This window comes from Bufo bufo, chromosome 10 (assembly GCF_905171765.1).
Source record: "Bufo bufo chromosome 10, aBufBuf1.1, whole genome shotgun sequence".
NCBI classification, from domain to species: domain Eukaryota; kingdom Metazoa; phylum Chordata; class Amphibia; order Anura; family Bufonidae; genus Bufo; species Bufo bufo.
The window spans coordinates 87,502,896-87,528,635 of NC_053398.1; the positions used below are offsets into that span (position 1 = coordinate 87,502,896).

The following is a 25,740-nucleotide window of genomic DNA, read 5'->3' on the forward strand; positions in this document are numbered from 1 at the left end:
TAAAACCGTCACCTCATCCCGCAAAAAATGAGCCCCAAAATAAGAAAATCTCTAAAAAAAAAAAAAAAACTATAGCTCTCAGAACATGGACACATTAAAACATTATTTTTTTGTTTCAAAAATGCTATTATTGTGTAAAACTTTAATAAATAAGAAAAAGTATACATATTAGGTATAGCCACGTCCGTAACAATCTGCTCTATAAAAATGTCACTTGACTGAACCCCTCAGGTGAACGCTGTAAAAATAAATAAATAAAAACTGTGCTAAAACAACCAATTTTCTGGTCACCTTGTCCCATAAAGTGTTATAATTAATGATCAAAAAATCATATGTACCCAAAAATAGTACCAATAAAACTGGCACCTTATCCCATAGTTTCCAAAATGGGATCACTTCTTGGGAGTTTCTACTGTAAGGGTGCATCAGGGGGGCTTCAAATGGGACATGGCATCTAAAAACCATGTGGAGTTCCTTTTCTTCTGCGCCCTGCCGTGTGCCCATACAGCAGTTTATGACCACATGTGGGGTGTTTCTGTAAACCGCAGAATCTGGGTAATAAATATTGAGTTTTATTTGGCTGTTAACCATCGATGTGTTAAAGAAGAAATTGGATTAAAATGGAAAATCTGCCAAAAAAGTGAAATTTAAAAATTTGATCTCCATTTTCCTTTAATTCTTGTGGAACGCCTAAAGGGTTAACAAAGTCTGTAAAATCGGTTTAGACTAACTTTAGGGGTGTAGTTTCTACAATGAGGTCATTTATGGGGGTATCCACTATGTAGGCCCCACAAAGTGACTTTAGACCTAAACTGGTCCTTAAAAAGTGGGTTTTGGCAATTTTCTTAAAAATTTTAAGAATTGCTTCTAAACTTCTAAGCTTTCTAACGTCCTAAAAAAATAAAATGACATTTCCAAAATGATGCAAACATAAAGTAGACATATGGGGAATGTTAAGTAATAAATATTTCATGAGGTATCACTTTCTGTTTTAAAAGCAGAGAAATGAAAATTTAGAAAATTGCGAATTTTTTTATTTTTTTTGTAAATTTGGTATTCTTTCATAAATAAAGGTGAAATATATTGACTCAAATTTATGACTATCATGAAGTACAATATGTCACGAGTAAACAATCTCTGAATGATTTGGATAAGTAAAGGCGTTCCAAAGTTATTACCACATGAAGTGAGATATGTCAGTTTTGCAAAATTAGGCCTGGTCAGGAAGGAGGCAAATGGTCCAGATGGCAAGTGGTTAATGTGGAAATGTGAAAATGATTCTGCTGTATAATATTCGTACTTCTGGCGAGCTGTCCATTTTATTTACCAAAAAATTGTTTTGCTTCGTTTTCTAAATGAGTGTGGCTTTTCCATGGCACCTACTGTGTTCCCTGGTCCCATGGACTTCTGGCAGGCAGATTGGAACAGTGGAACAAACTGGCCCGCTATGCTCTCTCTCTCTCTCTCTCTATTCTCTCTTGCCCAGCCTCAAGTGTCATCTCAGAGAGGTTTTTTAGCTCCACAGGGGGTGTGGTGACACCCAAAACGGACTAAGTTGCCCTCTGGCACTGTCTAAGACGTCACTTTTGTCAAAATGAACAAGGCATGAATCCGGAAGGATTTTGAAACTTCTCCGGCTGAGGGTGATGAATAGAACTGACCTGTTGACAGTGCCCCATCTTGACACAGCTACTGTCTGTCTGTCAACCATCATGTTGCCTTCCTACTATCATGTTCCATGCTGTATGGTTAGTGCTGTTGCCATCATGCCACTGCTGCTAGCTCCCTCTCTGCCAACATGTTAGACCACCGCAGTTGCTACTCCTCGCTGATAATCCCTTCTCGCGACCCCTATTAACACCACATGCCGCCAATGTTACTACTACACCTAAACAGCTGATCTACTTTCTTGTCTGTTCCATGCTATGCTGCTGCTGCTGCCACTACTGTTGTACCACCTGCCACAATTATCCTACCCTTTCCACATCCACACTGTACTCCTGCTGCTCCCAATTAGAAGGGAGATTTTTTCTAGGCTCTTTCAGAACCAGCTACTCTTTCTTTTGACAATTAGCACTTGGGAGTGTATAAATATGCATTTTGCACCTATTAAGACATAATTTCTGGATGCTCGATCCCCCAACAACATAACACTTTGGGTTAGATTTATCAAACTGGTGTGAAGTAGAACTGGCTTATCTGCCCATAGCAGCTGATCAGATTCCACTATTCATTTTTCACTTTGGAATCTGATAGGTTGCTATGAGCAACTAAGCCAGTTCTACTACACCTGTTTGATAAATCTCCCTCAGTGTGTGCTTCAACACCATCTGCCCCTGATGAGGGACAATGTTATGAAAAAGCCTAATACATGCAGCGGTGTGGTGTGTTTTTAAACACAGTGTTTGTTACACCGTCAACCATGCCTTAACCCATAGCTATATATGTCAGTGTCACTCTGACATTATTTGCTATTGCTGTCATTTTGTTCAAAAGGTTGGGGGGAGAGAAAATGCAAAATTTTATTATTATTTTTTTTACAAAAAGAGATAACATCTTTTCCTAAAAAATCTGAGTCCAAGGAGATTAACCACTTCCAGACCAGGCCATTTACTCCCTTCCTGACCAGGCCTAATTTAGCAAATCTGACACGTCACTTTATGTGGTAAGAACTTTGGAACACTTTTATTTATCCAAGCCATTCAGAGATTGTTTTCTCGTGACACATTGTACTTCATGTCAATTGTAAATTTGAGTCAATATGTTTTACCTTTATTTACTTAAAAAAATCCAAAAGTTAATGAAAATTTGAAAAAATTCACTGTTTTCTAAATTTGAATCTCTGTGCTTTTAAAACAGAAAGTGATATCTCATAAAAAATGTATTACTTAACATTCCTTAACATTCCCCATATGTCTACTTTATGTTGGCATCATTTTGTAAATGTCATTTTATTTTTTTTAAGACGGCTTAGAAGGCTTAGAATGTTAGAAGCAATTCTTAAAAGATTTAAGAAAATTTCCAAAACCCACTTTTTAAGGACCAGTTCAGGTCCAAAGTCACTTTGTGGGGCTTACCCAGTGGAAACCCCCCATAAATAACCCCTCTGTAGAAACTGCAACCCTCAAGTTACATAAAACTGTTTTTACAAACTTTGTTAACCCTTTAGGTGTTCCACAAGAATTAAAGTAAAATGGAGATGAAATTTCTAAATTTCACTTTTTTGGCAGATTTTCCATTTGAATCCATTTTTTTTTTAACACATCGAGGGTTAACAGCCAAACAAAACTTAAAGGAGGCGACATAAGTTGTGTTGTTTTTGAATTGTTATTTAACCATTTATTGTAGGTTTCATGGACTCTGAGTCTAAGTTAATTATATTACAATTTCATGATTGCCGAGCTTATGCTCCTACCACTGAGTCATACATACTGTAACACCAATATCTAAATGCTAAGGGTCCATGCCAAGTAATTGATCAGATTTGAGTTTATTGTATTAATGCTTCATTTGCTGTCATCCTTTACTTTCAATAAGAAAATATTGAACACAAACAAAACTTTATATATATTAACCTGATTCTGCGGTTTACAGAAACACCCCACATGTGGTTGTAAACTTATGTAAGGGCACACAGCAGAGCACAGAAAAAAAGGAGCTCCATATGGTTTTTTAAGGCAGATTTTGCTGGTGTCACAGTCGTTACCTCTGGCTGTGACCTTCTGTCTATGCTCTCGCTGCAGCTCCGTTCCTGTGTGTTATTTGTGGTTCTTTATGGTTAACTCCCCTGTGTGCCTATTAGGAGTTAATCCTCTCTGTCTGCTCCATGGGTGTGGCCTCTCTGCTGCACCCATGGAACCTGTATATAAGGCTGAGGTTTCCTCAGTTCTGTGTCAGCTCTCCTGGTGTGTGTTGTCTTGTCCTGCTCCTTGTTTGTACTCACTCTCCCCATGCTGCTGACCCATGGGATCCGTGTCTGTCTGTGCTCTGTGGGTTTCCTACTTGTTCATTCCCGTCCTCTTTCCTGTCTTTCTGTTATCTGTTCTGCTAGTTATGTTTCTAGTTACCTTGTGTGTATTCATATCTCTCTGTTCAGCAAGCCCTTGCTGCAGCGCGCCTAGCTGCAGAGTGCTATGGGCAAGGCCACGCAGTATACCACTGGTGGAGCTAGTCCTTCTCTGCTCATTGCCACTCCTGTTCCCTTGCGTGAACTCCTGCTTGTGTTTTTAGTTGCCTGCTTGTATTTGCCTGTTTATGTTATATGTCTCTGTTCAGCAAGCCCTTGCTGTAGCGTGCCTTGCTGCAGAGTGCTATGGGCAAGGCCACGCAGTATACCGCTGGTGGAGCTAGTCCTTCTCTGCTCATTGCCACTCCTGTTCCCTTGCATGAACTCCTGCTTGTATTTTTTGTTGCCTGTTTGTTATGTTTGCCTATGTACCGTCGGTACCTTCTGGTACCTGTTGTCTGTTTGCTCCTGTTGTCACTGTCTAGTTCACGCTCCAGAGTGGACCCTGGCAACTCCCTGCGGCAAAGCCTAACCCTACCATCTGGGGCCCTAGTGAATATCATGAGTTGCTTAGTCACGCCCCTCTGGAGTATTACTAGACAGTGGCACAGTGGGGTTTTTCTCCCACTGTGCGGACGGTACATAGAGCTCTCAATTTCCCTGTGTTTCCCTCCTTGGATTCTGTTTGTGCAATAAACTCTGTTGTGTCTGTACCGTATTGCTGTGTGTTTTTGCTTGACGACGCGGAGGTCTCTCCTGGGACAGCTGGACTGGTTTTTAGATGCCATGTCCCATTTGAAGCCCCCCTGATGTACCCATAAAGTAGAAACTCCAAAAAATAGACCCCATAAGGTGCCAGTTTTATTGGTACTATTTTGGGGTACATATGATTTTAAATTGCTCTATATTATGTTTTTTGTGAGGCAAGGTAACCAAAAAATGGCTGTTTTGGCACTGTTTTATTTTTATTTTTTACAACATTCATCTGACTGGGTAGATCATGTGCTATTTTTATAGAGCAGGTTGTTACGGATGCAATTATATGAAATATGTCTACTTTCTTTGTTTGTTTGTTAAGTTTTACAAAATATAGCATTTTTAAAAAAAATATTATGTTTTTGTTTCTCTATTGTCTGAACGCCATTTTTTAAAATATTTTTCTGCCAATCATCTTGTGCAGGGGCTAGTTTTTGCAGGAAGAGTTGATGTTTTTATTGGTACCATTTTTGGGTACATATAATTTTTTGATCATTAATTATTACACTTTATGGGGCAAGGTGACCAAAAAATTGGTTGTTTTAGCACAGTTTTTATTTATTTATTTTTACAGCGTTCACCAGAGGGGTTAAGTCATGTGACATTTTTATAGAGCAGATCGTTTTGGACATGGCAATACACATAATATATATACTTTTCTTATTTATTTACCGGTAAGGTTTACACAATAATAGCATTTTTGAAACAAAAAAAATTATGTTTTAGTGTCTCCATAGTATGAGAGCCATAGCTTTTTTATTTTTTGACCGATTGTCTTAGTTAGGATCTCATTTTCGGCAGGATGAGGTGACGGTTTGATTGGTACTACTTTTGGGGGAAATACGCCTTTTTGATCGCTTGGTGTTGCACTTTATGTGATGTTAGGTGACAAAAAAAGGCTTTTTTGGTACTGTTTTTATTTTATTTTTATTACGGTGTTCACATGAGGAGTTTTTATAGAGCTGATTGTTACAGACGCGACATTACCTAATATGTATTCTTTTTTTATTTATTTCACTTTAACACAAAAAATTATGTTTTAATATCTCCATGTTCCGAGAGCTATATTTTGAAAAAAAAAATTTAGCGATTTTCTGTGGGATGAGGTGGGACATACGCCTTTTTGATCATTGGGTATTGCACTTTTTGTGATGTAAGGTAACAAAAATAGCTTTTTTTTACACCGTTTTTATTTATTTATTTTTTATGGTGTTTATCAAACGGGGTGGATTATGTGATATATTTATGAAGCCGGCCGTCACGGACGCGGCAATACCAAATATGTCTTATTTTATTTTTTCTATTTAAAAAATAATAATTCATTACTTAATTGGTGAAATTTTTTTTTACATGTTTTTTATAAAACACGTACTTTTTAATTTTTTAATTTTACACTTTGTGCCCCCCATAAGGTCATACAAGTCCTCTGGGGGACATTTAACTTCACTTTTTTTTTTTCCACTATTGATTTCTCCTGTAACTGGGGCTGACATAGGCCCATTTACAGGGGAAATATACCCCCTATAGAGGCGTTGTAAAGCCTCAGTTCAGGGCTGATAGAGCTCTGTGGAAGACCCGACAGCTCCTGCACTCTCCCGGACTCAGCAGTCACATGACCACCGGGACGGGACAGGAAGCGCATAGCTCATTGAGCGCTCTGTATACAGCGATCTAGAAGGCAGGGACACCTGGGAACTGTCCCTGCCTTCCCTCTGGGTTGCCCTGCTGTCACTGACAGAGGGCCCCCCGCTCGGCAGCTGCACAATTAGCGTGCAGCTGCCATCTCTGAAAGGATGCTTTAGAACGTCCATTTAGAGATAAACAACCGTCCATAGGAAGTTTATATCCTATGGATGGTTGGGAATTGGTCAAAGCGAGTTAAATAACAATTTTCAGGGCAATTGGAGCAACTTTGGTTAAGGTAGATTCGATAAGACTCTGAACACAACTTTTTGAAAAATTAAGAGAGACTGAAACAAAACGAATCTCTAAAGGTCCGCTCATCACTAATCTAGACATTTTTTCCCCGTTGGATTCTATATTAGTCTAATGGGGAAAAAAACACTCATGTTCTATCAGATGCCGTATTACCAAAGTATTCTTTCTCCTGTAGAACCATTGTTTCTCAAGGAGAATTCTTCCATAATACTGTCTCATACAGAGCACTATAAAGTGCCACAAAGAGTACCAAAAGCTCCATAGTACAGAGCCACAAGGATTCGTGTAATAGCTTCCTGCACACAATTCTGCTATGTACAAGAGGCTAATCTGTGCAAACCACTGTAATCCTCTCCCCAATAATTCAGCCCAAAAATGGTTCATCCAAACAGAAAATACTTTTTTAAATTACTGCTGCTTGGGCTGTGTGACTGCGGGTGCTTCTGTGAGCTCTTTCTTAGGCTAGAATAGAGCTGGACCTGTGAACTTAGTGGGGAGGGGGCATTTACTAAGCTGAAATATGCCTCAATTAGGCAAATTACAGGTGCAGATGGTGAAGCAACGATTAGTTGATGAGTGGGAGATGTGCTGACTGCCAGCTGTTAGAGGAGGAGAGGCATAGATCGCCTCTTCCTGTATAACAGTAGATAACCATGGGGAGGGGTAACATGATCATAAGAATGTTATTTCCCCCTTTAACTTCCAGTATGGGGGTCTCTTTATTCCAGAAAAGGAGTGAGATAAGTGCTTTCTTATCTAATCCCCCCTTTATCTCCTCAACCAAGATGTTTACCAGAGTCTGGATCACGGCATCAAAAAGATTCAACCAAACACTTAAACCCCACATGCACAAACCAATAAAGCTTTCATATTACACTGCCCCTCTCCGATTCACACCAAATCTTTAGCGTTAAATATGTACACTGCATATATAGCGATACCCATTACACCCTGCAGTAATAACAATAATGATAATCACTAGAAAGAAATTTAATATAGAACTTTTTTTTAAATTTCACACTGAGAAACAACATTTTTCCTCATTGACTGTCACCATAAACAATTGTTTTCCATTAATTTTACAACGCAAACTAGTATGGCAACATGGTATGGCAAACTAGCATGGCATTTTATATCCTAACCTTTTAAGTGGTACAGTGTCAAATGCCTTGGACAAGTCCAGATATATGACATCCATTGATTCCCAAGGTCTAGTCTATAACTTACCTCCTCGTAGAAACTGATTAAATCAGTTTGACATGACCAATCCCTCATGAAGCCATGCTGATATGGCGTTATTTGCTTATTTTCATTGAGGTACTCCAAGATAGCATCTCTTAGAAAACCTTCGAACAGTTTACCCACAACAGATGTTAAACTTACCGGATAAACAGATAAATCCCCTTCGTGCTGGAAATCTGTGTATCTGAATGAAGTTTACGCTGAGTTGACCTGGCTTTTCTGTCACATGACTGAACTGGTGATCTGGATTTTTATTCTATTAAACTTACCGGCCTATAGTTTACGGGCTCTGTTTTTGGCCCCTTTTTGAACATTGGCACCACATTTGCTATGTGCTAATCCTGTGGAACACTCCCTGTCGGTATAGAGTCCTTAAATATCAGAAATAAGGGTCTGACTATGACATTACTTTATTCTCTTAGGATACGGGGGTGTATATCATCTGGTCCCGGGGATTTATCTATTTTAATCTTTTTAAGACGCCGCTGTACTTCTTCCTGGGTCAGACAGGGTACGTTTAATTGAAAATTTACATTTACATTTACATTCTGCATTTCATCTGACAGTTTATTTTCTTCAGTAAATACAGTAGAGAAAAAAATATTTACACTTTCAGGACCGGGACATTTTTCATTTTTGTTTTTCACTCTCTGCCTTCCCATAGTCCTAACTTTTTTATTTTTCCATTCACATAGCCTTATGTGCGCCTATTGTTTGAGGGACAAGTTGTACTTTCTAATGGTGCCATTTACGGTTGCATACTATGTAGTGGGAAGCGTAGAATTAGGAAAAAACACAATTCTGATAAAGTTTTTTTTTTATTATTACACTGTACACTGTATGCAGTAAAATTGACCCGTTATCTTCATTCTCCAGGTCAGTACTGTTCCAACGATACCACACTTGTATAATTTTTGGCCTCTCTTTTGTTCCTCCCTGAAGAAACACTCTTTTAAATGACCATTAGAAGGTTATTACTTTATGGTCACTATTTCCCAGGTGTCCGCCAACCTGCACGTCTGTTGTTCTGTCAGGTCTATTGGTTAATTCTAAGTCCAGTGTGGCTGTCCCTCTAGTCGGGTCATGAACCAGTTAAGAAAGGTAAATGTCTTTGGTTTTTACCAAGAACCTGTTTCCTTTATGAGATGTACAGGTTTCAGTTTCCCAATCTGGGTAGTTGTAGTCCCCCATAATTTGGATCTCATTATGATTTACCACCTCTTCTATTTTGTTTAGCATTAGATTTTCTGTGAATTCTGGTATATTAGGTGGCTTATAATAAACTCCTATTAGTATTTGTATTTGTTTTTTCCTTCATGTATTTCTACCCACATTGACTCCACATGTTCATGTCCCTCACTTTCCCGGAGTGTGGGCTTTAGACAGGACTTTACAAAAAGGCAGCCCCCCCCTCTCCCCGATCCTTTCTAAACAGACTGTAACCCTTTACATTAAACGCCCAGTCATATCTATCATCCAGCTATGTCTCAGTTATTCCCACTATGTCATAGTCCTCCTCACACATCACTAATTCCAGTTCAACAGTTTTATTAGTCAGGCTTCTGGCATTAGTATACATACAATTAAGAGGTTTATGTATATTTTTTACCCTACACCTTTCCTTATGAACTGTTCTAGTCCCTCCTTCCATTCTTCCCCCAGTTCCATTACCTTGCCCCAGGACTCTATCTGCACTTTCTTCCCATCCTATAACGTACTAACCTTTCCCCCCAGTCCCTAGTTTAAACACTCCTTCAACCTTCTAGCCATCTTCTCCCCCAAACAGCTGCCTCTTCCTCATTGAGATGCAGCCCATCCCCAATAAGGAGTCTGTAGCCAACAGAGAAGTTGGCCCAGTTCTCCAGGAACCCAAACCCCTCCTTCCTACACCAGTTATTGAGCCACTTGTTAAGCTCCCTAATCTCCCGCTGCCTTTCTTGTGTGGCTCGTGGTACAGGTAGTATTTCAGAAAGTACTACCTTTGAGGTCCTAAGCTTGTGACCTCAATCTCTAAAATCATTTTTAGGACGCTCCACCTACCTCTAACTTTGTCATTGGTTCCGATATGGACCATGACTGCTGGATCTTCTCCAGCCCCTCCCAGTAATCTGTCAACCCGATCCACGATGTGTCAAAATCGAGCGCCAGGAGGACAACACACCGTTCGACGATCCCGGTCTTTGTGACCGATTGCCCTATCTGTACCCCTAATAATTGAGTCTGCATGGTAAATGGGGTCAGCACTGAAATAGGTGTAAGATATTTTTACTGGTTTTGTGGTTAATTCCTTCTTTATAAGAGCTTATTCGATAACATCAGTTCACACACCATGCTGTTGCAACATTTTGACTGCATTTTATATTACAAATATCAGGAAAAAATTGTTAGAATGTCATAAAACTGAACGAATGGACAAACTATTAGTGTCAAATAACAAACCATGTTAAGCCATGCTGCCTGAAGCCCCCCTTTTTACTTGTGTAAACTTGGTTGGTATTTTTTGCTGGAAAAGGTGGCAATTGTCAACCCTAGTCATGCCACATCCACAATGACCTGTACCATAAATGTAATACATTATTTATGAGTCTCAACAAGTACTGGGCAGCATGGTGGCTCAGTGGTTAGCACTGGTGTCTTGCAGTGCTGGGGTCCTGGGTTTGAATCTGGCCATGGATAATATCTGCATGAAGTTTGTATGTCCTCCATGTGTTTGCATGGGGTACTCTGGTTTCCTCCCACACTCCAAAGACATATTGATAGGGAGCTTAGATTGTGAGCCCCATTGGGGACAACTTGATACTAATGTCTGTAAAGCGCTGCGGAATATGTCAGCGCTGTATAAGTGAGTATAATAAATAAATAAGGTATACTACTTTTCAGAGAAATGTGAGCACTTGGGTAGAATTTATTTGTACAAGAATAAATAAAACCAATTCGTTTGAATTACACCTGGAACGAATTTCAAGAAATTTGCTCATTTCTAGTTTTCAGGTACGGTATGAATGGATTTTCCTACACTACATTTGAAAACAAAGTAAAAACACGATGTACCGTAATAATTTTATAATGGTACTCAATAAAGATGAGTAAAGTATTGGAAAATTCGATTCGGCTGCTTGGCCAAATTTTACAAAAAAATTTGCTTTGTGATGAATGACTTCGTCACGAAGCACATTTCAATGACAGTGAGCAGCGATTATGCTGCCCCCCGTCATTGTATTCCTTAGATGCCATGTTCATAGCTGATCGCGACATCTAACATTGATATAACATTGTAAAATAAAAAAATTAAATAAAATCTATCTTACCTTATCCATTTGATTGCGAGAGCTGTCCATCGCCAACATGATTGAAGATCTAGCACAAAATCTTTCACGGTCCGTGATGACGTAATCACATCGGCTGGCATGGTGATGTCATATGTCACATGGGATTTCCCGCGGGATCTTCAATCAAGATGGCGACGGGGGGCTCTTCACACTCAAACAGAGGAGGTATGATTCATTACTACGAAGCACAAGGAAATTCGGCTTTGTGGCAAATTGAATTTTCCCTAAAATTCGGATCTGCTCAGCACTAGTACTCAATTTTAGCTTTGCATTTTTTCAAAATGCATCTTCTTTTTAAATAACTCACCGTTAATAAGTTTAGAAGGTCAGGATTTGCTTTCACTGGAGGTTCTAGTCTCTGGGCTTCTGTTAATTCATGAACCACTTTATAGACCTGGCGCATTTTGGACACATTGATGGCACCTCTGGCCTTGTCTGTCCAGTCAGAAAGTGCTACATGCAATGCCATTAAGTCTTTCAAGTGTACTCCCAAAGCAGGAAAACGAAAACCCTCACAAATTGCAAACCTGCGCCGGTATCGCGAATAGTTATCTGAAGAGGTAAGAAGCTCCAAAAGAGAATCATAGACCTTGTAATGAGACAAAACACATCAGTGGATTAAGTAAGGTGCAGGTATAAAGCTACACATATAAATATATATATATATATATATATATTGTTTCTTTCTTTGCTAATTCTGTGTATTACGCACCTTTATAGTCTCTGGACTGACATGTGAATGAGTTTCTTTCAGGCGAGAGATGGAACTGTGGCTGAGACCTCCAACAACTGACATTAGTGTGTTGAAGTTTTGCAGCTCAAGGAGTCTCTGTAGACAGGAAATAGTTTCTGGCATTTACAAATATATCATTTTATGAAACAATCACGTGTAAAATTATGAATGACAAATAAATTATCATGGACTTTTGTGCTTCATATGAAATGGCTTATCACATTTCAGTTGATATTAAAACCTCACATCAAGATAGCTGTTCAGACATCTTATAAATTCTTAAGGCTCCTTTATACTGCTCAATTGAGCAGACGATTGTTGGGAAGGAAGCGATCCTTCTCGGCAATGGTCTGTTCGTCAGTGAAGGAGACGGCTGTATTTACAGTACATGCAGCAATCTACTCCACAGTATGGAGAGAAGCTGTTTAGATGGCACAATCTGCTGCCAGCAAATCATGATTTAGGTGACCACATGCAAGATCCAATTACCCGATGAATGAGCATTTCAGGTAATCGGCAGTACTCTTACACTGACAGATCATTGCTAATGGGTGTTCTTTCGAACGTTTGATAGCGATGATTTGCCCAATAATCGGCCAGTGTAAAGAGACCTTTATTTAGTGTGCATACACGGGATAATATCCATACAAGCTGTCATTGCAGTTAAAGCAGTCAGTTGCTACTAAGATACATACCTCTGCCACCTGAACAAACTGTTTAATCACTGCAGCTCTTTGTTGTGGAGTAGGTTTGCTGAGCACCATAAGTTGGATCCACTGAGAAACACCATTGAAAAGGGCTATAAATCTTTCTAACACAGGGTTTCCAACAGTGCAGCCATGAAGGACAAAACTGTGATAATCTTGAAACTGGCAAGGAAGACATAGGTAGCAGTTAAAATCATAAAGAGCTTGAAACTGTGGAATGATATACCAAGTTGCAGCAATAATCAAATATTGTATAATTATGTATTCCTATGTAACTCAAACAATACACTTTAAACATACTGGAGCCTAATTAAAAAAAAAAAAAAAAGCGTAACATAAGTTCTTGCCATCTGGCCACAGCTTTAAGCGTGCTAAAGTTGCTCTGCAGAAAGGGAAAAAGACACTCTACAGGAAGATGGAGATCTACAATTGTCACTGCACGTATGAACTGTTGCCATCCAATGACTTGAAAATATCTCACTATGCAAAAGGACAGAAGAAACAGCACTGCCTTCAGACTTGATGATTTCAGTTAACAATTCACACGGAAAATTCTGGCTTCCATGAGAGTTTACCTTTGATAACAAACTCCGTATGAGATTAAAGAGGGCAGAAAATGTTTAAAACCTTAAGGATATAGGATGAAGAGGGTACTTTCTAGAAGAAAGAAGAGAGGGCATTTGAGTTTTGGGATTTCAAGAGAGCTCCTACGAAGAGCCCAATGAAGTGCCTTGTAACCAGGGCGTAGCTAAAAGCTCATGGGCCCTGGTGCAAGAGTTCTGCTTGGGCCCCCGTCCCTCAGTGCTTGTTGGCAAGGGGCAGGGGAGCACATATCCTTCCTGCTGCCTGATGCAAACATTGAAAGGGCCCCCCCCCCCATGCCAAATTCTTGACCTAACCCCTTCCCTCCAGCCACAGGTATAAATTGACCAGTATGCACTTTCTATAATGCCAGTGTCTTATGTGGCACAAGGGTCTTTGGGCCTGCGACTGCTACCTCTGCACCCCCTATAGCTACACCCCTGCATGTAACTATGAGAACAGAAGAGAGGTTGTATCTTTTAATAACACGCAAATGAATAAATCTACAGATTCATGGCTGCAGACAAACAAGTTTTGAGACTCTGGAAATCTTTGAAGGCAAGTTCTCAAGATCTGTACACTGCGTGCAGAATTATTAGGCAAATGAGTATTTTGACCACATCATCCTCTTTATGCATGTTGTCTTACTCCAAGCTGTATAGGCTCGAAAGCCTACTACCAATTAAGCATATTAGGTGATGTGCATCTCTGTAATGAGAAGGGGTGTGGTCTAATGACATCAACACCCTATATTAGGTGTGCATAATTATTAGGCAACTTCCTTTCCTTTGGCAAAATGGGTCAAAAGAAGGACTTGACAGGCTCAGAAAAGTCAAAAATAGTGAGATATCTTGCAGAGGGATGCAGCACTCTTAAAATTGCAAAGCTTCTGAAGCGTGATCATCGAACAATCAAGCGTTTTATTCAAAATAGTCAACAGGGTCGCAAGAAGCGTGTGGAAAAACCAAGGCGCAAAATAACTGCCCATGAACTGAGAAAAGTCAAGCGTGCAGCTGCCAAGATGCCACTTGCCACCAGTTTGGCCATATTTCAGAGCTGCAACATCACTGGAGTGCCCAAAAGCACAAGGTGTGCAATACTCAGAGACATGGCCAAGGTAAGAAAGGCTGAAAGACGACCACCACTGAACAAGACACACAAGCTGAAACGTCAAGATTGGGCCAAGAAATATCTCAAGACTGATTTTTCTAAGGTTTTATGGACTGATGAAATGAGAGTGAGTCTTGATGGGCCAGATGGATGGGCCCGTGGCTGGATTGGTAAAGGAGCCGAGAGCTCCAGTCCGACTTAGACGCCAGCAAGGTGGAGGTGGAGTACTGGTTTGGGCTGGTATCATCAAAGATGAGCTTGTGGGGCCTTTTCGGGTTGAGGATGGAGTCAAGCTCAACTCCCAGTCCTACTGCCAGTTTCTGGAAGACACCTTCTTCAAGCAGTGGTACAGGAAGAAGTCTGCATCCTTCAAGAATAACATGATTTTCATGCAGGACAATGCTCCATCACACGCGTCCAAGTACTCCACAGCGTGGCTGGCAAGAAAGGGTATAAAAGAAGAAAATCTAATGACATGGCCTCCTTGTTCACCTGATCTGAACCCCATTGAGAACCTGTGGTCCATCATCAAATGTGAGATTTACAAGGAGGGAAAACACTACACCTCTCTGAACAGTGTCTGGGAGGCTGTGGTTGCTGCTGCACGCAATGTTGATGGTGAACAGATCAAAACACTGACAGAATCCATGGATGGCAGGCTTTTGAGTGTCCTTGCAAAGAAAGGTGGCTATATTGGTCACTGATTTGTTTTTGTTTTGTTTTTGAATGTCAGAAATGTATATTTGTGAATGTTGAGATGTTATATTGGTTTCACTGGTAAAAATAAATAATTGAAATGGGCATATATTTGTTTTTTGTTAAGTTGCCTAATAATTATGCACAGTAATAGTCACCTGCACACACAGATATCCCCCTAAAATAGCTAAAACTAAAAACAAACTAAAAACTACTTCCAAAAATATTCAGCTTTGATATTAATGAGTTTTTTGGGTTCATTGAGAACATGGTTGTTGTTCAATAATGAAATTTATCCTCAAAAATACAACTTGCCTAATAATTCTGCACTCCCTGTAATGTGTGCTCTGTTTTTACTTTCCAATGGATAGTAAAACTTCCTTCAAAAATTACTGAGCAAAACAATTGTAAGTTTTAGAAAATTTCTTATATTATTCGTAATATAAGAATGACGTTTGTACTACTTAAAATCTATGTAAGTAAATGTGGCATTTAAAAAGATTCTGCAGAAAACATAAATGCCATGTGTCTTAGCAACTAGCATATTGCTGCAGCAAACAGAAGGCTTTTCAAGGAGAATAAGCAGTTTCATGGAAGATTAAGGACTGGAGAAAGCACCATTGGTAGGCTGACTACATGACCCTGCACAGGTCCGGTTGATCAATCATTTTCTGAGGCAGACATATAGAGAAAGAAAATCTGAAGTCCTTTTAGAGGTATAAATATTTGTGTCACATTTGGCAAAAAGCAATGTGTGATAATGTGTGGACAGATGAGTCAATGGTGGAACTGTGTAGACATGTAATGAAAATACAGTAAAGTAGTACAGTATGTAAATGGGAAACTGGGAGCATATTCCCAAAAACCCACTTTGAGGGTCTTAAAGGATAACTGTCACATTTAGACCCTAATTTAAATTTTCATATATGTAGTTACTAATAACATGATATTCCAGAATCAGTTACTATTAGACTGACTTACCCCATATTTAATAAGATTCAGCCCTTAGCAACCAGTCTGCATAAAACTGCAATTTCACTATTCAGTTAAGATGGCCGCCACTGCCCTCACCCTGAGGCTAATCCCGCCTGCCCTCACTAGCCAGTAACAATAGCCCCCCAAAAGTGTCAGTAACCAGAGCCCTCCCCCCTAAAGGGTTAATCTCCTGCAGCACAAAGGGGTCCTCTTACCACATGTTGCTTTCATTCATACACTGAGCAGATGGCAGATCTCCCTTCCCTGGTCTGCGCTGCTCCAACTCTACATTCTCCAGCTCTGCTGAGTGAGGGAGCGTCTGCCAAGCGCAGGGACAGAAAGAAGTGCACACAGCCCAGGCACTGTTATCAGCTGCTGGGGAGGACCTGGCTTTAATCATTTACTTACAGTCCCTGGCTGTCAGTAATCTGACCTTGCACGCAGCCTGCTTCTGCGTCCTCCGTCCTTCAACAGATAGACGGACCATGCCTAGCAACCCTATTTTAAGCACAGGTAAAAGCAGGCAGTACAGGGAACAAAAATGTGGAATTAAGGGGTAATTGAAATAGGGCCACCAAGGTGATATTAATCACCACAATCCAATACTCCAAAAAATAATAATACGACAGTTATCCTTTAAACAAGCAAGTGAATCTGTAAAAAGAAAAAAAATGAAATATTGCTACGACTGGCATCTATATACCATTAATATAGTCAGAAGCTCGCCACTCCATCCATACCACTGTGATAAGTCAAATTACTCAAAACCTATCATTATTAATGCATTTCCTCCCTATAGACAATATGCAAATAAATGCAAGGTGACTGACCTGCTTTCTACACAATGTGTTCCTGGACAGTTCTAAAATACTATGCCATCCGTACACCTAAAGAAGCAGTAATCCACTACCAACACCATTGTGGTGGAAGAGTGTCAGGGTGTGTAACAGTATGTGTTAAAGTACTGAAGCTTTGTCCACTTAAGTAAGATGTCGCAGTACGAACGAATGTAAATAACAAAGCTGCAGCAATTACCTGTGTGCCATGGCCCCTTCAAAAGGCTGATTGGTGGGGTTCCACGATTCTGGCCCCTCTGATCTAATACTCATGGCATTTCCTAAGGATAGGCCATCAGTTTTAAAAGCTTGGATAACCCTATTAAGAAATCTAGAATCTAAATGACTGAGTAGAAAATAAATACAAATTGTTGAATATCCTAGATGTTGTGGCAACCACCAGTCTGTCTAAGTTACTAAGTTATAGCACTTAGGTAAAGAAGAAAAAAGAGGTCACATATTGCATAGAAAGCTTTTGGTGATGCAACCAGTAATTATGTTTTTTTAATTTGTTGGTGTGTTATTTATTTAGTTTCACACAGATGATATGTTTTGGGTTACTTTGTTCTTTTGCTATTTAAAAAAATGCAATACTTCGCAAACCGCATTATATTCACTCATGTTCCCTAAGTTTAATAGTTCATTTTGCTTGACACAATGCTATCTGTTTACTCCGATTGCCTTTGAAACGTTCAAAGACCATTCAGTTTGTCAAATAAGCAATAATCGGCATATTGTGGGGGGATTTTTGTCTACTGATGATAGCTGCCCTGATTGTCAAAGGCTGGTTTCTTCTACCCACAGCAATCAGTACAAATCGTACAAAGGGCCTTAATGCATGACGGGGCCCTACAAATATACAGTACACTCAAAGCAAAACAAAAATAAAGGAATATGCCCAAAACAGTACTACTATCAGGGATAGAAATGTTATAACTCATGTTGTAGGCAGGTACAAATTGACAGAAGGCAGGACCAACACTAGAAGGTAATAACATATTGTGGCATAAAACCACTGCCACAGCAGAGCTAAATACAATAGTACAGCACAATATACTGCCACATGGGAGCCAGATACCACACAAAATAATGCCCCAGCAGCACAAAATATCTCCCTAGAAGCGGCCCCTCTGTGGTGGCCAATGCTAGCTGCCATAGTCTGTCCTCCATTCCAGTTGCCTCAGGACAAAAATACAGTTGGAGTCAGGAGGGCACCTGCGGCCACCGACCAGGTACATAAGTACTTGACAATCTCAGGTTTAATTAACTCTGTGAGCTTCAGATCATAACTTAAATGGCTGGCTGCCATGAGGAGGGCTCAGGAGGCCCCTTGGGAAATTTCACTGTAGGATCTATAGCCAATCCACCCCTGGTGTTTCCAATAGGGGAGAGGAGAAAGCTGCTGCCAGACACCTCTCCTGAGAGAACAAAATGATTGGGCATTGAAATTCAACCACCCAATCCTTTTCTACCCCAACATTATTTTCCATATCAGGGTTGGTAGCTCCCAATACACATTAGATTGTTGGCCGGCCCCTGAAAAACGGTGGGTTTGCCCAACAATACTCTAATGTGTATGGGCCCTTAGAGGTTTTATTTATACTTAACAGTATATTTTCAGTACTTTGAATGCGAATAGCTTTAGTGCACAGTTAGGGTCCTATTAACAGGAAGATATTTTTAAATTAATGAGCAGCAATCAACGATTTAGTGAGTACTTTGAATTCAATTACACAAAACAATTATTGCTAAATATTTTTCACTGTTTGCTCGTTGCTGCGATCGTTGCTCGTTCACCTTTAGAGCATTTACGCTGCTAACAACTGGCAGATTTCTGATTAGACGAGGGGCTGTGGTGACGACTATAGCTAATCTGTCAGTAAAGCAGATTTGTCTGATCCACAGAATGCGAATTATTTAACTTTTTTCGTTTGATCGCTGCATGCTACATGCGATGATAATTTCTGAAATCCGAACTATTATAGAATTCAAGCAATAATCACTCTGTCTAATAGGCCCCTAAGACAAAAAAAAGCTGGAGTTATAAACCATAAGATCTTAAGTACAGAAAATGTATAACACTTTAAACGAGAAAAAAAAAACATTAAACAGCTTGTAATTGACTGCAGTTGGTTATTTTGTTAAACAGATTGTTCTAGCAAGTAAGCTGTTTACACATGGAGTACATTCCATGAAAGATCTTATTAGTACAGAAACATGAAATGATAGCCTGAGATAAAATACAAGCAAATGTGTCTCTGTCTGAGCAAATAGATCCCAATCCCAACCTAAATGTCGTGTATACAGTATATAAAGTATTGTACTATACTCAACACTCCCAATAATACATACAATGAAAATGTACAGTCAAGGAATAAAACAAGTATGCTGACCACTGCTAAGATTACTTATGTATGTATCACTAATTACTCAGACAAGCTTCGAGGGCTGCTGAGCGGCGATGGAAGAAATCCCATTCTAAAGATCATTTCACCGCATACAAGCAATCCCTCCTCATATTCCAATCCTCACTCGCTGATGCAAAACAGGCCTACTTCTCATCTCTCATATCTTCCCTGGCCCACAGACCTAAACAACTTTTTAACACTTTTAACTCCCTTCAGCATCCCCCAGCGCGCCCACCCTCTCCTCTCATCTCAGCTGAGGACTTTGACAAATACTTTAAACAAAAGATAGTCAACATCAGAGAAAGCTTCAGTAAACAGTCCCAACGGACCCTCTACACAACTGCTCAGTCCTCTTCTCCCAAAACCCGCATCTCCACCATTACAGAAGAAAAACTCTCCACTCTACTCTCCAGATCTCATCTCAGCACCTGTGCACTTGACCGAATCCCATCCCACCTCATCCCTAACCTCACCACAGTGTTTATCCCAGCCCTAACTCATCTCTTCAACCTATCACTAACCTCTGGTGTCTTCCCCTCTGCTTTTAAACATGCTACCATTACACCCATTCTCAAAAAGCCTTCACTTGACCGATCTGTTTTGTCCAGTTATCGCCCCATATCACTTCTAACGTATACCTCAAAGCTACTTGAACAACATGTCCATTCAGAACTGTCCTCTCATCTCTCCTCCTGCTCCCTCTTTGACCGCCTACAATCTGGCTTCCGACCCCACCACTCGACTGAGACTGCCCTTACCAAAGTCACCAATGACCTACTAACAGCCAAAACCAAGAAACAATACTCTGTCCTCCTTCTCCTTGACCTGTCCTCTGCCTTTGACACTGTTGACCACTCCCGCACCACCTCCTTGTCTCATTCCCTCTCTGTTGGTGTCCCGCAAGGCTCTGTCCTAGGACCCCTGCTCTTCTCTACCTACACTTTTGGCCTTGGACAGCTCATAGAGTCCCATGGCTTTCAGTATAACTCTTATGCTGACGACACACAAATCTACCTCTCTGGTCCAGACATCACCACCTTACTATCAAGAATTCCACAATGTATATCTTCTATATCATACTTCTTCGCCTTTCGCTTTCTAAAACTTAACATGGATAAAACAGAATTCCTCATCTTTCCCCCATCTTGCTCAACTCCTCCAAAAGACCTATCTATCACGATCAATGGCTGCACACTATCCCCGGTCAACCAAGTCCGCTGCCTAAGAGTGACCTTGGATTCTGTCCTTTCCTTCCGACCGCACATCCAAGCCCTTTCCACCACTTGCCACCTCCAACTCAAAAACATCTCCTGCATCCGCGCTTTCCTTAACTTTGAATCTGCAAAAATGCTTGTACATGCCCTCATCATCTCCTGCCTAGACTACTGCAACACTCTGCTCTGTGGCCTTCCATCTAGCACTCTCGCACCCCTCCAATCTATCCTCAACTCTGCTGCCTGACTAATTCACCTCTCACCCTATTACTCCTCTGCCTCTCCCCTCTGCCAACCCGTTCCCTGGCTCCCCATTGCCCAGTGAATTCACTTCAAAGTACAAACCGGATTCCAAAAAAGTTGGGACACTATACAAATCGTGAATAAAAACTCAATGCAATGATGTGGAGGTGCCAACTTCTAATATTTTATTCAGAATAGAACATAAATCACGGAACAAAAGTTTAAACTGAGAAAATGTACCATTTTAAGGGAAAAATATGTTGAATCAGAATTTCATGGTGTCAACAAATCCCCAAAAAGTTGGGACAAGGCCATTTTCACTTATGTGTGGCATCTCCCCTTCTTCTTACAAAACTCAACAGACGTCTGGGGACCGAGGAGACCAGTTTCTCAAGTTTAGAAATAGGAATGCTCTCCCATTCTTGTCTAATACAGGCCTCTAACTGTTCAATCGTCTTGGGCCTTCTTTGTTGCACCTTCCTCTTTATGATGCGCCAAATGTTCTCTATAGGTGAAAGATCTGGACTGCAGACTGGCCATTTCAGTACCCGGATCCTTCTCCTACGCAGTCATGATGTTGTGATTGATGCAGAATGTGGTCTGGCATTATCTTGTTGAAAAATGCAGGGTCTTCCCTGAAAGAGATGACGTCTGGATGGGAGCATATGTTGTTCTAGAACCTGAATATATTTTTCTGCATTGATGGTGCCTTTCCAGACATGCAAGCTGCCCATGCCACACGCACTCATGCAACTCCATACCATCAGAGATGCAGGCTTCTGAACTGAGCGTTGATAACAACTTGGGTTGTCCTTGTCCTCTTTGGTCCGGATGACATGGCTTCCCAGATTTACAAAAAGAACTTTGACTCGTGACTCGTCTGACCACAGAACAGTCTTCCATTTTGCCACACTCCATTTTAAATGATCCCTGGCCCAGTGAAAATGCCTGAGCTTGTGGATCTTGCTTAGAAATGGCTTCTTTTTTGCACTGTAGAGTTTCAGCTGGCAACGGCGGATGGCACGGTGGATTGTGTTCACTGACAATGGTTTCTGGAAGTATTCCTGAGCCCATTCTGTGATTTCCTTTACAGTAGCTTTCCTGTTTGTGGTGCAGTGTCGTTTAAGGGCCCGGAGATCACGGGCATCCAGTATGGTTTTACGGCCTTGACCCTTACGCACAGAGATTGTTCCAGATTCTCTGAATCTTCGGATGATGTTATGCACAGTTGATGATGATAGATGCAAAGTCTTTGCAATTTTTCGCTGGGTAACACCTTTCTGATATTGCTCCACTATCTTTCTGCACAACATTGTGGGAATTGGTGATCCTCTACCCATCTTGGCTTCTGAGAGACACTGCCACTCTGAGAAGCTCTTTTTATACCCAATCATGTTGCCAATTGACCTAATTAGTGTTAATTGGTCTTCCAGCTCTTCGTTATGCTCAAATTTACTTTTTCCAGCCGCTTATTGCTACTTGTCCCAACTTTTTTGGGATTTGTTGACACCGTGAAAATTGGAATCAACGTATTTTTCCTTTAAAATGATACATTTACTCGGATTAAACGTTTGATCGGTCAACTACGTTCTATTACAAATAAAATATTGACATTTGCCATCTCCACATCATTGCATTCAGTTTTTATTCACAATTTGTTTAGTTTCCCAACTTTTTTGGAATCCGGTTTGTACTAACAAATACATCCAAGGCCGCCCATAACCTGTCCCCTCCCTACATCTCTGAGCTACTTTCCCGATACATCCCCACACGCACTCTCCGATCCTCACAAGACCTCCTTCTCTCCTCTTATCACCTCTTCCCACAATCGCCTCCAAGATTTCTCCCGCACATCCCCCATACTCTGGAACTCGCTACCCCAACATATCAGACTCTCACCTACAGTGGAATCCTTCAAAAGAAACCTGAAAACCCACCTCTTCAGACAAGCCTACAACCAGTGACCCTGCTGCCTCTATACCACCATGACCAACTTTACCTGCACCTACTGTGTCCTTCTCCTATACCATGTAGATTGTAAGCCCTCATGGGCAGGTCCCTCTCTCCTTCTGTACCAGTTTGTAACTCAATTTGTTTATGATTAGTGCAATTGTCTGTATTATGTATACCTCTTCTCATATGTACAGCGCTATGGAATGAATAGCGCTTTAATAATAAATAATAATAATATTACAATTATTTCTAATTGTCTACTTAACATTATTTATAATTTATTTTGTGATTCTATATCCTCATTCACAGAATACATTAAAGGCTATGTAAATCTTCAGAGGCAAATTTTTTAATGATTACTTGTTACTCATTTTTGACTAAAAATACTTTTTTTCATTTGGCCTTTATTAAAAATATTGAGCTGTTCTGTCACAAAGGGTCAACAGTTTTTCTAGCTGTGTGACTGGTACTTTCACTTTGTGCCTTATCTCTAAACTACTGACAGGTCATAAACACTTATTTAAGCCACATTCTTATCAGTAAGATAAGGAGTGTTAATGAGTGTTTATATTGCCAGATAAGGAGTCAGTGTGCTCCTGCTCTGACAGAAAAGACATAAAATCCACAGACAGCTAGTAGAGCATATCAGCTCTTTACAGAAAAAAAGGACACCATATTTTTAATAAAGATCAATAAAAAAATATATTTTTAGCTCAGAATGAGTACAATGCAATAATATTAAAAAACTAACCCCAAAGGTCTACATAGCCTTTAAGCTAGTTTCACATCTGCGGCACAGTTCTCTGGCAGGCTTTTCCAGCAGGAAACAGCCTGCTAGAGTTCTCCGGATCCAGCATTGCTGAATGTTACTGAAATGCCCTCTGGCCCCATTGACTATAATGCGGTCTGGCGGATATCTGGCTGCTACACTGCATATATGCTGTGATTCAGCTGAACAAAAACCATTCAATGGTTTTTGTCCGGCCGATTTACAGCATTCTATGCTGGAATAGCCTGCCGGAGAACTGTGCTGCCAATGTGAAAGTAGCCTTAGTAAGACTGTAGGTTGAGGAAAAATCCATTGTGGAATCCACAGAAGAAATCCAAGGCTGGTCCTTGGATTTCTGCCATGGATTTTCAGTGTTCCATGCCACGGGTCTCCATGTGGAAAAGCCCCATTTACAATTAAACTAATCCAACAGCAACCTGTTGTGGTTTCCATGAAATCCAAGTGGATTCGAGTGGATTTCAAATCCATAGTGAGAAAAATCCAAACCCATGTGAACTATGGTGCAGATTCCCCTTAAAATCAATGGGATGTGGAATACATACAGATTTCATGCAGAATTTGGCATAGAATATGCATTAGAATCTGCCTTAAAAATTCAACGTGTGAACATACCCTTACAGTAAAAACCATGAACAGTCACATCCAGGCAACCCATCAGTGCTACCACATTCGGAGAGCAACATAGTAAATCACTTGTCCTCCCTCTTCCCCTTTCTCCTAAATATAGATATACTGAATTTTGTACTTCCTGTGCTCCAAATAAAGTGTGCAACAACACAATGCTGCCTTAACCAAGAAAATACCTTGCTGAGGCTACATTCACACTAGCGTAAATATTTTCCGGTATTGAGATCCGTCATAGGGTCACAATACCGGAAAAAAACGCTTTTGTCCACATTTATTGTCAATGGAGACAAAACGTAACTGAACAGAACGGAATGCTCCAAAATGCATTCCGTTCCGTTCTCATACCGGAGAGCAAACCGCAGCAAAATGGATCCGGCATGACCCACAATGCAAGTCAATGGGGACGGATCCATTTTCTCTGACACAATAGAAAACGGATCCGTCCCCCATTGACTTTCAATGGAGTTCTTGACGGATCCGACTGGCTATGTTAACCTTTCTATCCCAAGACAGTTTTCACCTACCTGCTCAGGCCATTTTTTGTCGGTCCCCTGCTGCTGATCGGGCTGGCGCAGCTGCTGAACCCACGCGATCAGCGGGCCGTAATAGTACAGCGCTGGGCGGCAAGTCATGTCCCGCTGCACCGTACTATTACGGCGCTGGTAGGGAAGGGGTTAAAGGTAATACAACCGAATCCGTTTATAACGGATACAGATGGTTGTATTATCTGTAACGGAGGCGTTTTTGCTGAACCCTCCATATCCAGCAAAAACGCTAGTGGGAAAGTAGCCTGACAACTAACCTATATTTTACTTTATTTCCCTCCAATTTTCTTTATTTTAACATCAGCATTTCCTTATCCATTATTTTAAAAAATTGCTCTGAAAAAAGATTAGACATAACAGCATGACAGGCTCGGCAATCACACAGGACTAGCTATGCATAAAGTACGGTCACAATAAATGCAGGATCCTTATTGATGGGTAAAGTGTTATTTATAGTGAATTTCCACCTTTTATCACTATGCCATTTTTAGACCCAACATTCATTGCTGATCAGTTTCTTAGTATATCTTTAGAGCAATCAAAGATCTATTTTTTCTGATACTGAGCATCTAAGGCTACTTTCACATCTGCATTTTCAATTCCAGTTTTGAGATCCAGCAGAGGATCTCAAAACCGGAATTAAACGGTTCACTTTTGTCCCCATTCATTGTCAATGGGGGCAAAACTGATCAGGATGACTGCGGTTTTGTGTCCGATTTGCGAAAGGGAAAAGCATGAAAATTAATGTAAGTCAATAATGCCGGATCTGGTTTTTTTGTTAGCGAAAAAACGGATACGGCGCCCATTGACTTACAATGATGTTCAGTTTTGATTCAATACAACCGGATTCGGTCAAAACTGATGCATCCGGATGTATTAAATGGCACGGTTCCGTCTAAATACGGTTTTGAGATCCTCTCCTGGATCTCAAAACCAGAATTAATAATGTAGATGTGAAAGTAGCCTAATCCCCTGCATAGATGTACATTTAAATGATAAAATTCTGCCTCAATTTAGGAGATTACAGGATACTGTTTTGTTATTGAAAAC

General features: G+C 40.4%; 1 protein-coding gene across 5 annotated transcripts in view; it reads right to left on the reverse strand.

Annotated features, from left to right (window-relative positions):
• The window catches only part of RASGRP2 (RAS guanyl releasing protein 2), a 404,443-nt gene that overhangs the window by 196,432 nt on the left and 182,271 nt on the right, over positions 1 to 25,740 (reverse strand). For all 5 annotated transcript variants that reach the window (XM_040409574.1, XM_040409572.1, XM_040409573.1 and 2 more), the window contains 3 exons: positions 12,700 to 12,873; positions 11,984 to 12,100; positions 11,579 to 11,860 (listed from right to left, as the gene is read on the reverse strand). In XM_040409574.1, coding sequence (XP_040265508.1) covers positions 11,579 to 11,860; positions 11,984 to 12,100; positions 12,700 to 12,873 — 573 coding nt within the window. The remainder of the gene's footprint in view (positions 1 to 11,578; positions 11,861 to 11,983; positions 12,101 to 12,699; positions 12,874 to 25,740) is intronic.